Below are 13,724 nucleotides of genomic sequence, written 5' to 3'. Positions count from 1 at the left end.
TGGCTGGGATTCCAACCATGGTCAGCCATGTTGGACAAGCCCCTCCCATCCCTGTGTTCCACCCTCTGGTCGGGATTCCAACCATGGTCAGCCATGTTGGATCTGGCTCCCTTAACCACTAGGCTATGGGCCAGTTCCTGAGACCAGCACCCTCCCCACCCCCACCATTTGTGAATACACTGGATTGCAAGCTCCCACCTCACTGTGCCTTTTATTTTATTTTTTCCTTTAGAGGGCCGGTGTCCCTGTGATCTTGGTAGGAATCACTGTCACCTTGAGCTGCCAGGAGCCTGTAGAAGATGAAGGCATCTGTGGTCCTCTCCCTCATTGGTTACCTGGTGGTTCCAAGCAGCGCTTCTGTCTTGGGGCGTTGCACAGTGGCTAAGATGCTCCACCAAGGAGGCCTGGATTATTATGAGGGCTACAGTCTTGAAAACTGTGAGTAAGCCCCTTTCAGCTCCTGTCGCTTCCCCTCCTTCCCCTCCATCCTCTGTCCAGGTGTCCCCAACCCCAGCTCTCTTCAGAGTCGCATGCCTCCTGTTTCATCTTAGGGGTGTGCCTGGCTTATTTTGAGAGCAAGTTCAATCCCACGGCTGTTTATGAGAATAGTGGCTACACTGGCTTTGGCCTCTTTCAGATCCGCGACACGGAGTGGTGTGGCCACGGCAAGAAACGCTGCCACGTGTCATGCTCTGGTAAGTCCCCTCCTTCCATTGCATGCTGGGGCACTGCGACTGCAGTGCTGAGCTCAGAGGTCTGCCTCTGCAATGGCTAGAACTGATGAGTTCGGAGGAGGCAGGAGGACAGCCTGGCAGGGGCTAGGCTGAGCTGTACTCAAGGTGGGGTCCTAAGGAGGCAGAGTGCTGCACTGCCGGGGTGGTCAGTGAGGAAAGGCTGTGGTAAGTCAGGTTTGCTAGCCGGGGTGGAGTGAGGGAGACCCATGTACAAGCAGGCACAGAAGGGGTTGGAATGTTGAGAGGAGGCTGGAGGCATTGGAGCCCAACTGAGCCCAGAGAGTGGGAGCACGGGCTCCAACGAGGCCTGCTGCCTTTCAGACTTAGCCACTACCTCCTTTTCCAAGGGGACAGCTAATTCACTTTGAAACATAGAAGCAGTCATTGGGAGAAGTCAGAAGTTGGCCATCCAATGGGTGCTTGCCCGCTGCTTTCAGGGGGTCCCAAGTACCTGTGGTCAAGAAGAGGTGGTTGGCCCAGTTTCAGCTGTTTCATGAGTATCTATTGAGTACCCACCCAATGCCAGGCTTTAAGGAGTTGCCATTCCAGTGCTTCCTAACTGCCAGGGACTTGTCCAAGCCCCTCCTAGGGATTAACTCATCTAATAATTGCAATGACCCCCATGAGGTAGGCCATATTATTAGCCCCATGCTATAAACGGGGAAACTGGGGACTAGAGAGAGTGAGTATATGCCAAAGACTGCAGAGCAGTGACTGGTAGAGCTTGGAGGCAAACCCTAACATAGTCCAGTGACCTGGGGCTCAACCAAGAGGCCACACAGCCAGGCCAGGTCTCCCTGAAACCAGAGACTCTCTTTCTGCAGCGAGAGGGCCCGAGTACCCCAGGATTCTCAGAGCCTCCCTAATAAGCAAACGTCATTCCACCCTGATGGATGAGAGACGTTCTAAAGCCTGCAGCTCCAGGACTCTGTCGGAGACAGTGGAGAGTTTATGGTGAAGGTGTGGAGCCTTCTTGGGTGGCCTGGGGGGTGCCTGCTTTATGCTCAGCCCTATGACTTGCCTCGGGGCTCCAGAAAGGACTAAAACTGACCCTGGATTCAAGGAGAAGGGGCACAAAGCAAGAAAGTGAGTGGGGACACTGCAAGGAACCCCACCTGCTCCATTATGACCGATCTGAGGTCTTAAGCCACTTCTTGGAGCTTCCTCATCTGTGAAGCAGGGACAACATAAGCCCCTCTCTTAGGGCTACTGTGAGCATTAAATGGGATAATGCATGTAAAATATCATGGAGGGCCTAAAGCAAATTATAATTATCATCATCTAGTTGGCGAGACATACACATTAAAGTATAGTTTAATGACTACACTGGAACATTCGATGTCATCCTGAACTTCCTGGTAGCCAAGGCAAAAAGAGAGAAAATAGGAGGCCCATAACTTACATCTGATAAGAAGAAATAGATGAATATATACACATAATGCTCACACACAATATATGTATATATATATATATATATTATACATATATATTCATATATTCACATTATACACACACACACATAGAACACACACATTCAAGGGGACTTCAAAACATTTGTGGCCAAATGGAATTCAAATATGAGTTTATTTTGGTGCAAAAAGTTTTTTGAAATCCGTGCATAGTTTTTTCATAATTCACATTTTTACAAACTTTTGAAGAATGTGTGTGTGTGTGTGTATATGTATCCCACCAGAATTCAATCTGTCTATAATAGAGGTGGTATTGGGTGTTGTGATGAAATTATAGTGAACTCGATATCCTGAAAAACATGCCTAGTAGGTAGACATAAAAAAAGGAAAAGAAACTGACAGGTTAGAAAGAGAAACAAGGGACCAGCAGTTAGCATAATGGCTCTGTTGCTGGACTCCCATGTAGTAAACCGCGGTTCGAGTCCCAGACCCGGTGGCTTAAACTCATGCCAGGCACATGTGCATGCATGCCCAGAATCCTGAGAGGAGAAAGGAGAAGGGATTATGGTGTGGCCATCTTCCCTGGAGGGTGATTTCTCGCTCTCTGTGTCTCTGTCTCTCCAGCAAGCACACACATCCTATAGCAAAAGCCTCAAACCCCCCCCCCCCCCACCCCCCCAAAAAAAAAAAAAAAGAATTCAGAGAAGTTTGAAGCAGATAATGACTGGGCCATGAGCTGATTCTCTACCGACTAGAGCATAGGTTTAATGGTCACTGTAGACAGGCCTAAGCACAGTGAAGAGGTGCACTGGAGACCTTATAGCGAGGACTCAGAGAGCTACAGTCAGGAGAGAGGGCTGAGCTAGAAAGTCCCCAAAGTAAGGAGATTCTAAGGACAGGGAAATGATCTTGCTGGAAATTCGCAACCACAATGGATATGGTAAAAAGGTGGTTACAACCTGCAGCCTCTTGTGTTGGCAAGGAGAAAATCTAGGAAGAGATTCATTCTGGGAGTTACACAGAGTGAGCACTCCACACCTGCCCTAGCGTCACTCTGAGCTGTCACATGGTGGCATGGTATCATTCCACTTTATTTTCTCCACAGCTTTACTGAATCCGAATTTAAAGGAGACAATTAAATGTGTCAAGGAAATTGTAAAAGGAAAAGACGGGATGGGAGCATGGTAAGTGGCACATCGTTATATAGCTTGCATTTGTTTTTGTTTTTTAGAAGATTTTTGCTATAGGGTACTTGCACTTGCCAGACAGAGACAATGAGAGAGAAAGCGAGACATCACCCCCTCCCGGGGGGATGGATGGAAGGGATTGCCATGGTGCAATCCCTTCTCCATTCTCCTCCTGGAGTTTGGGGCATGCACGCACACATGCTGGACTGAGTTTTAAGCCACCAGGTCTGGGACTTGAACCGTATTTGGCCATGAGGGAGCCTAGCGCCTTCACCACCCCTCCACGTGCTGACCCCTGTATAGCCTGTATTTTAGAACACCATTGGTCTTAGCCAGATCTTGACCACTGCACGTGAACAGTCTCAAGCAGACGGAATCTTGTTCATTAAGTTTCCTGCAGGTTCATAGAAGGAAAGAAAAAAAACCAAAAACAAACAATAAATTATCTCGAGTTGCCCCCCCCCATCTTAATTAGCCTTATATAGGATGTTAAGATGAACATACTTCAAAAAAATCTATACGTATACATCTCATTTTTACTTGTCATATAAATTCCTTCAAAGTTGTTGAATACTTTGAAGGTTCTTTTTTTTTTTTAAGACTTTTTTTTTTTTTTTTGGAGAGATTTTCACTGTAGGGCATGTGCGCTCGCCAGACAGACAGAGAGAGACATAGAGACAGAAAGCGAGAAATCACCCCCCAGGGGGGATGGTCACGCTGCAATCCCTTCTCCTCCATTCTCCTCTCGGGATCTTGGGCACGCACGCACACGCGCCTGGCGTGAGTTTTAAGCCACCAGGTCCGGGACGCGAACCGTGGTCAACTACGTGGGAGTCCAGCGACATAGCCATTACACTAACTGCTGGTTCCCGTCATTTGCTTTTTTATTTTTATGCAACTCATCATATTGGTTTAAAAGAGCTCTTTATGTATTTTGGTATACTAATGATTATTTTTTATTCATAGCCAAAATAACAACTCTGATTCCCTCTTTAACCAGATTTATGCTTAAGAAAACTTTCCTTTTTTTCTTTTATCTTTTGAAAAATTAATTAGTTTTTAGGTTTTTGCCATAGGGTGTGTGCACTTGCTGAAGAGAGACAGAGACAGAGAGAAGGGAAGTGAGAACTCACTCCCCAAGAGTGATTGCTATGCAGCAATACCTTCTCTTCCATTCTTCTCTTAGAATTTTGGGCATGCACACATACGAACCTGGAGTGATTTTCAAACTGCTGGCTTCAGGGCTTTAACCACGATTGGTCATGTGGGAGTCCAGCGCTTTAACCACCATGCCAGAAAGCTTTCTGAAATTTGCTGGTGGCTGGACCTGTATCTGACTTCTTTCACACAACATTATATTCATTTTGTTGTGTTTAGTTATAATTTCACTTATTGTCATGACTATATACTATGCTATTCCATTGTATGGATACATCATGAATTGTTCATTTTCTTTTATTGGTAGACATTTAGATAGTTTCTCCATTTTTAGTGCTGTCATGAATGTTTTATGTTTAACTTTTGGCAAATATAAAATTTTTTCACAGGTTATATTAAGGAATAAAATTGCTGATCATAGGATATGCATATTTTCAGATTTTGCGTATTGTGCTGAACAGTTTACTGGAGATATTTTTTTTAATCATTTTATACTCTTACCACCAATCATGAGTTTCAATTTGTTCACATTTTCATTGATGCTTGGTATTTCCTAATTCGTATGATGTGTAGTGGTATTGCATTATGGTTTTCTTTGGATTTTACGGATGAAATGAGGTTGAGCACATTTTCAAATGTTTCTTGGCCATTTAGATATCTTCCCCCCGTCCCAATCTTGTTCCACTTTTTGTCAGTTTTTCTATTAGATTGTCTTTTTCTTATTAATTTGTAGGAGGTATTTATATATTTTGGATAAAGAGTTGTTGTAAGATGCATGCATTGCAAGTATCTTCTTTCAGTTCACGGGTTACCTTTTCACCCTCTTAATAGCATCTTAACAAGCGAAAGTTTTTTGTTTTAATATAGTTTAATTTATCATTACTTTTCCTTATGGCTTTATTTTTAAACTAATATTTTCTTATTTGTTAGTCCTGAGGATATTCTTTTTTTTCTTTCTCTCTTTCTTCTCTCTCTTTCTTTCTTTCTTTCTTTCTTTTTCTTTCTTCTTTCTTTCGTCATTCACTCTACATCAATACAGTATACAAAATGAGATTTTCCATCCAGAATACACTGTATACCGGCTCAATCAAGGACATTACCATACATATTATCATCAGTGAATAATTGTCTATTTTCTTGTTTCTTAAATATTTTGCTTGTTTTTTCTTCCTTGATTGGTTATTCTTTTTTTCTAACAGCTTGATTGCCTTAGCTTTGATACTTGGCACTAAGATTCATTTTCTTTCTTTTTCCTGCCTTGTTATATTGACTAGGATTGCCAGTAAATGTTTAATAGGAGTGATGAGAGTGGCATCCTTGTCTTATTCCCAATCTCATAAATAAAAAATTCAATATGTTTTCTTTACATATGATATTTTCTTTAAGTTTTCTGAGATACTCTTTTTTTATTTTTTTGGGAGAGGTTTTTGCTATAAGGTGCATGCCCTCGCCAGACAGACAGAGGGAGACAGAGAGACAGAAAGTGAGAAATCACCACCCTGGGGGGATGGCCATGCTGCAATCCTTTCTCCATTCTCCTCTCGGGATCTTAGGCATGCACGTACACGCGCTCAGTTTGAGTTTTAAGCCACCAGGTCCAGGACGCGAACTGCGGTCGACTACATGGGAGTCCAGCGACATAGCCATTACGCTAACTGCTGGTCCCTGTTTTCTGAGATACTCTTAATTGCTCTTTTCCATGTCTAGGTTGTTAAAATTTGTTGTTTTCATTATAAATGCGTGTTCAATTTTGATGATTAAGTTTTTGATTCCTTGGTAATTCTGTGTTAGTTTATTCCCTTCTGTGGTCTTTTTGTTGCTGTCGTTTGTCTCTCCCTTCTCATGGCTTCTTCCAGAGGCCCTGTCTTGTTACAGCTTACTGAGGATGTCAGTTTTAGGAAATCTTACTCCTGCAATTTACAGTATATAATTTTCAGAAGGATGTTCCTCTGAATTTCACTGTGATGCCCCCTTTTCTCTTTGTAATGTTTTCCCACAGGGCACCACGTTAGTTTTATCCTCTTTGCCCTCAGCTAAGGACAGACTTGCTCATATTTAGTATTTGCCAAGTAGACAGGTTGTGTGGCTTTTTCTTGTCTCTGCTCACTGTTGCATGGGTGACAGTCAGACTTTTTACCAGATAACCATCTGGGGAGATATTGGTATCCAGGTCTCTTGACCCAGTCTTCAGTTTGGGGGTGTTGCTCCCATGTATGCCGAGGTCTTTCATAGGCTGAATCCATGGTGTGCATGAAAATCTTCTCTTTCCAGCACGCATTGCCACCACTTCTGTCTACACCATGGCCTGTACTATCCAGTGGACTCTACACCACTACAAACTTCCACCTCCCTTGCCTCTGTCCCTCTGACTCACATCTCATAATTGCCTGATTATTTCTGGGCATTGTAGTTTCTAGTTAGATCTAGAAACAAAGTTGTTTTTCCTCCTTTCTGGATGGTATAATTTTGCAGATCTTATTGGTTCTGAACTTAAAGTTGTATGCATCTTTCTCCTCCAAGTTCCTGTTAAAAACATGTGTTTTACAATAAAAGATCATTTATGGGCTGGCTCCATGGCCTGGTGAATAAGAAAGCTGGATTCCACATGGCCAACTTCACAGTTCAAGTCCTGCATCTGGTGACTTGAGAAACATGCTGAGTGTATGTGATGGATGAGGAAGAATTGCGGGTGACCATTCCCCACAGGGGCTGCTTTCTGCCCCCTACCCCCTTCTGATGAGTACATGCACCCTTGGGCAAAAAAGAGGAGGTCCTTTAATAATAGCTTCAGTTTCTTTTTTCTTTTCTTTTCTTTTCTTTTCTTTTCTTTTCTTTTCTTTTCTTTTCTTTTCTTTTCTTTCTTTCTTTTTTTTCTTTTTTGAGAAGTTTTTGCTATAGGGCGTGTGTGCTGGTCAGAAAGACAGAGAGACTTATAAATAATAATAATATAAAGAACTGCTCATTTTGTCCACAACCCAAGTTTTTAAAATTAAAGATTGAAAGTGATTAAAAAAAAAAAAGAAAGACAGAAACCAAGAAATCACCGCCATGGGGGGATGGCCATGCCAAAATCCCTTCTCTTCTATTCTCCTCTCAGGATCCTGGGCACTCACACACATGTGCTTGGAATGGGTTTAAGCCACCGGTTCCAAGACTCGAACCACAATTGACTACATGGAAGTCCAGCGACATAGCCGTTACATTAACTGCTCGTCCCTATAGCTGCAGTTTCTTGACTGCTGTAGTATCTAGTCTTTGTGTATTTATAATACATGCACATCATCATGAAATCTTCACACATCCCTCTGCAATGAGCACTCTTTTCTCCATTTAAAAGGAAACAGAGGCACAGAAAGGTAGAATAATTCCGCCATGACCACAGCAGTAAGATCAGTCTTGGATCTGTGCTAGTCCAAGCCTCAGCTTTTGCCAGGCTGCTCATAGAGATGGGATGGCTGGCACCAAAGATCTTGCTCTGGTCGTATGGAAAGCAGCCAAAGGACAGCTGTCCAGTGCTCCGTGAGACCAGATCAGGGTTTCCAAGCAGGACCAGAGACCGCGGGGAGGGAGACCTGCAGGTGGACTCCTCTCACTGGTGGAAGCTCCTACTATATCCCAGGGCCCCTGTGTGCCAGAATCCAGCACAGGAGTTAAGCCTGGCTTAGAGGTGAGGACTTTTCTTTCTTTCCTTTCCTTTTTTTTTTTTTTTCTCTTATTGTGTTTTTATTTTGAAACTAAATTCAGTCAGGGCTTCTGTTCATTTTTCTTGCTTCTATACTCCAGCATCTAGCTCAGAGCCTTGCCCACAGTTCGTGCACTCCTAAATGTGGGTTGGAAAACAGGCCACATTTGAGGCCGCTACCCAGAAGCCACTTATAGCATTTGAAGTTTTTTTCATTTGCCAGAGGATGTGTGCATTTGCGAGAGAGAGAGAGAGAGAGAGAGAGAGAGAGAGAGAGAACTCCCCATGGGACAGGGTCACATTGCAATCCCTTCTCTGTTTCTTCATTTGGGTCTGCATGCACATGCCACTGGTATGTTTTACGAGCTGGAATTTAGGCTGTGGGTTCAGCCATGTGAGATCCAGCTCTCTTAAACACCATGCTATGGGGCCTGTCCCATTTTAAATTTATTATTTCTAAGATAAAAAATAAAAACCTCATCCCCTTTACTGGCAGCTTCCCCAAGGTCACCACTGTTAACATGTCTTATATGTCAGAGGAAAATGCATGTACAAACACTTCAAAGCACACATGGAATCTCAGCGTACACGCTGGCTTGCAACTTGCTTCTTTTTTGTTTTTGACCTATCAATAGAGTAGTGACTCTTGGTAGTCATTATTTGAAACACTCTGTCATTGCCATGACAGGGGCTTAGCATGTCCCAATGTGTGGAGACGGGATTTAGCTACCATTTCCTGATGGATGAATATCTAGGCTGTTTCCATTTTTTCTCGCTGCTGCTGTTATTTCAAACAATCCCACCATAACCATCTTGCTTGGAAAACTTTAAAGAATATCATTAGGGAGATCTCCTGCAGGGGACTTTGTGGGGGATTTTGTGGGGCTATGTGGTATATTTAAAAGTTGGAGAGACCAGTTGCTAAATTGCGATTTGGAGAAAAGCACCTTGTCACATACGTAAGGTGGCTGTGGTCCACCAGCTCACCAGCCTGGGATGTTGAAAACTTGTGGAATTTGGGGACCAGCAGTTAGTATAACAACTATGTCGCTGGACTCCCATGTAGTCGACTGTGTTTCGAGTCCCGGACCTGGAGGCTTAAACGTCACACTGGGCGCGTGTGCGTGCATGCCCAAAATCCCGAGAGAAGAGTGGAGGAGAAGGGATTGTGGCATGGCCATCTCCCCGGGGGGTGATTTCTCACTTTCTATCTCTCTGTCTCTCTCTGTCTGGCAAGCGCACGCACCCTATAGCAAAAATATCTCAAAAAAAAGAAACTTGTGGAATTTTGAGGAACTGAGAGGTATAGAATAATACCTTTCTGTTTTGCTTTGCCTTTTTTTTTTTTTAAATAGAGGTTTTCACCTTAGGGCATGTGCACTCACTGGGGGGAGAGAGACACACAGAGACAGAGACAGTAAGAGGGAAAGTGAGGAATCACCTCCCAGGGAGATGGCCATGCCACAATCCCTTCTCCTCCATTTCTCTTGAAATACATGCATGTACACGTGCCTGGAGTGAGTTTCAAGCCACCAGGTCCGGGACTCGAACTATGGTCAGCCATGTGAGAGTTCAGTGATGTAACTGTTATGCCATCCGTTGACCCCTAGGCTTTGCATTTTTAAATTGCAAAGGAAGTTGAGCATCTTTTCATGTGCTTACTGACCATTTTTCTGTGAACCAATTTTTCGTATTTTTAGCTCCTTGTTCTATTGAGTTGATAATTTTTTCCTTCCTACCGATGTTTATATGCCCTTTATGTAAATTGGGATTATTAGATCTTTGTCCACCATGTCTATGTGCACTGTTTTCTTTTTCAGGTTCCTTATCTGTATTTGACTGCCTTTATGGTATTTTCCTTATACAAGAGTTTTATAGTTTCACGGAATTAAGACTCTTGACATTTTCTTTTGTGGCTCCTAGGATTATATAAAATCTCCTTCTTGGAAAGGTCTTTCCTACTCCAAGGTTGTAAAGAAATGAGCCATGTTTTCTTCTATGTTAGAGCAGCACTGGCCCAAAATAAACAGTACATTTTTACTAAATACAAATGAATTTCTTATGACTTCCTGTTTTTATGCTTAAACTTTTAGTTCTCTTGGAATTGATTTTGGTCTGAAAAGTAGCTTTATATTTGTCGAATGGTCAGCCATTGGTCTCAAGATCACTTATTCATTAATCCATTTTCACCACTAATTGAATAGATGGCATTTTGAAGTAGAACTCCCCTTATTAGTGTTAATTGCCTTCTGAGTGTTTGAAATACCTTTGTACAAGGTCTGGCCTTTCCAATGAATTTGGAAGTTGAGCTAACCCTCAAGGGTAGGCACTAATGAATTAAAATCATCTTTACTGCATAGCAGTACATACAGATATGCTGGGCCAAGCCGACCTGGGTCTTCTAACCTGCTCAGGTTATCAGGGAAGTGAGCTCTTCTTAATAGGTAACCAAGTCTTTTTCAAAGCACAGATCAGGCAGCTCTGCCAGGTTGAGGGAAGGAAGAAGACCAAGACCCTAAATCCCCCTGTACTCCCAGGAGTCTCTTCTGTGACATCTGCCCTGAGGCTATGGCGAGCCATAGGATTCCCCAAAATACAAATGTGTTTGTGCTTTCCTACTGCTCTATAACTACTGGCAGCCAGGGAGACACAGCCCCTTCTTCCACTGTGGGACCCCTTAAACTGGAAGACCCATAGAGACTTGGCTGGTGGGTGGGTCTGACTTAGCAGGATATAATGGCTTACAGCTGGTCTGGTGACTCTCTTAGCTTGTAAGTGGGAGGATAGGAGGACTTGAGGTCTGGGTGCAAGCAGAAGGGCTGGAAACAAGGGACTTACCTTCAGGGACACCAGGAGAAAAGATGAGAGAAATTAGTCCTAGGCGAAGTTGAGGAGTTGAAAGGTAAGGAGTGAAGCAGGCCCACAGTAAGGGGAAAGGGGCTTTGGCCCATGGTACAAGGGTTCAGATTTCAGATCTAGGGCCTGCCAAGGACTCACCAGGACCTTGGGCAAGCTGTAGAACTTCTCCAAAGCTCCTTCAAAGAAGCTAGTTGACCTTCACTTGCAGGATTGGAGAGAAATTTCACAGTTCACAGTTCAGCCTCCCCATCTTCTTGGGTGGGGTTTATGGAAAGAGAGAGGGGGTGGGCACCAGGATGGAGGAAGGACCAGCAGTCATGCCAGGATGTGGTAGAGGCCACAACAGAGACATACTTGAGATGCACAAGAGCCTTCAGAAAGGTGGCAACTGCAGTGGGGTGGCAGACTCAATGCCCCAGGGGCTGGGCAGGTGGTATAAATGGACTGGGCCAAGCTGTGGAACCCTGGAGATCTGAGTTCCGATTTGAAGAAGCTCCCTCCATTTCACTCTCCCTGGCTTTCCTCTCCACAGGCCCACTTGGTCCAAGAACTGCCGGCTCTCTGACTCTCTGCCGCGTTGGCTGGATGGTTGCGAGCTGTAGCTAACCGAGTAGCTTCCACCACACTCACCAGTTGTATCTTGTGAATGAAGATGCTTTTCTGCTTGCTGCTTCACTTGATTCTGTTAATTACCTCATTGCTCGATAGGTCCAGATGGGAAAGCACAAAGGTTTGCTTCATCCAAGGATATAGGATGCGAATAAACCAAGTTAGCTACTCAACCTGAGTCAAAGGTCTCTGCTTATATCGTTACATTATGATTGTTACTGTGATGACTGGTACCATGATAATTGTTTAATCTCAGATGGAGGATTTGAAGGAAGGAAACTGTCGAGAAAACTAGATATGTCCTTGAATGTCAATAATAAGTAGGGAAGGAAAGAAAAGTTACAGAAGAAGCAATGAGGAGTCAGAGAGGAAGAGAGGCTGGCACGAGCAGGGCCTTTGGTTCCGGGTATGCCCATGTTGAGACACACAGGTAAAACTGAGACCCCCCAAATCCTCTCTGTACTGTGGAGAGAATCAAGTGACAATTGCTTTTTCCTGATAAAATTGAAAATTTAGTTTTAAAAATTACAAATAACATGGGAACCAGCAGTTAGCGTAATGGCTATGTCGCTGGACTCCCACGTAGTCGACCGTGGTTCGTGTCCCAGACCCAGTGGCTTAAAACTCACGCCGGGCGCGTGTGCGTGTGTGCCCAAGATCCCGAGAGGAGAATGGAGGAGAAGGGATTGCGGCGTGACCATCCCCCCTGGGGGGTAATTTCTCGCTTTCTGTCTCTATGTCTCTCTCTGTCTGTCTGGCAAGCGCACGCGCCCTACAGTGAAAATCTCTCCAAAAAAAAATTACAAATAACACACACATTGGAGAAATTATAAAAATATGTAAATGTTAATTAAAAAGAAGAGTCAAAAGAAAATTGTTGTTGTGTTTTGGTTGCATTTCCTTCTGGTACTTTTTTTTTTTTTTGAGAGGTTTTTGCTATAGGACATGTGTGCTCGCCAGAAAGACAGAGAGAGACAGAGAGACAGAAAGCGAGAAATCATCCCCCAGGGGGGATGGCCATGCTGCAATCCCTTCTCCTCCATTCTCCTCTAGGGATCTTGGGCATGTATGCACATGCACCCAGCGTGAGTTTAAGCCAACAGGTCTGGGACTTGAACCATGGTCGACTACATGGGAGTCCAGCGACATAGCCATTATGCCAACTGCTGGTCCATCCTTCTGGTACTTTTTATGTACAGAGTTTTTATTATTTTCAACAATGTGGTAGGATAGTTTTGTGCCTTACTTTTTAGGAAGGAAAACAAACATGGTGATAAATGTTTCCTTTCCATGTACTTCCATTTTAAGCAGAACAAGGTTTGTTTTAGAAGCTTCGTAACTCATAGACTCCTTACATGGGATAGACCAGCAGGTGTCAGCCTGGCCTTCTTGGACACACCCACCCAAGACCTGGTAGCAGAAGGAGCAGCAGAAATATCTGCTCATCAGAAGCCAGGCCACCTGTGGGACCCAAGACACAATGGAGTTTGGAAAACATATTTCTTCCCCTTTCAGCCTTCATATGGGAAGGAAAGAATTGGAGCGGCGTTGAGAATGCCTGTCTATAGCACCTGCTTCACCATGGTGTTAAGTAAATTATAGGGCTGGCTTACGTTCCATCCTATATATGTACCATATTTTATTTAACTTTCCACTATTAGATATATAGGTGGATTATTTATTTATTTAATTAATTTAGGTTTTGCCCATAGGGTGTGTGTGCTTGCTGAATAATAACAGAAACAGAGAGAGGGAACAAGAAACCACCCCCTAGTGGGGATGGCTACATCGCAACCCCTTGTCCTCTAATCTCCTCATAAGATTTTGGGCATCCACATGTGCCTGGCATGATTCTCAAGTTGCTGCGTCTGGGACTCAAACTGTAGTTGGCCATGTGAGAGTTCACCACCTTCACCACCACGCCACCTGCTGGCCCTAGGTGATGTTATTTTATTTTTACATTTAATCCCTTTACATCTTCACAACGTACAAAATGAATTTTGCCAGCATGAATACACTGCATGTTAGTCCAGCAAAAATATTACAAAACACATTATCATTAGCAGATAATTTTCCATTTTTATGT

General features: G+C 43.7%; 1 protein-coding gene across 1 annotated transcript; it reads left to right on the top strand.

Moving 5' to 3' along the window:
• The first annotated feature begins 272 nt into the window (after positions 1–272).
• LYZL4 (lysozyme like 4) lies at positions 273–11,784 on the top strand. Its single transcript, XM_006155395.3, has 4 exons — positions 273–438; positions 552–695; positions 3,249–3,327; positions 11,562–11,784. Exons 1-4 carry the CDS (start codon positions 300–302, stop codon positions 11,629–11,631), a joined length of 432 nt encoding a protein of 143 aa, XP_006155457.1. The 5' UTR covers positions 273–299; the 3' UTR covers positions 11,632–11,784.
• Positions 11,785–13,724: the final 1,940 nt, after the last annotated feature.

Source organism: Tupaia chinensis, unplaced genomic scaffold, assembly GCF_000334495.1.
Source record: "Tupaia chinensis unplaced genomic scaffold, TupChi_1.0 Scaffold000451_2, whole genome shotgun sequence".
Taxonomy (NCBI): domain Eukaryota; kingdom Metazoa; phylum Chordata; class Mammalia; order Scandentia; family Tupaiidae; genus Tupaia; species Tupaia belangeri.
Note: the sequence above shows the minus strand (reverse complement) of the source record. Positions and strands in the feature narration are given on the sequence as shown.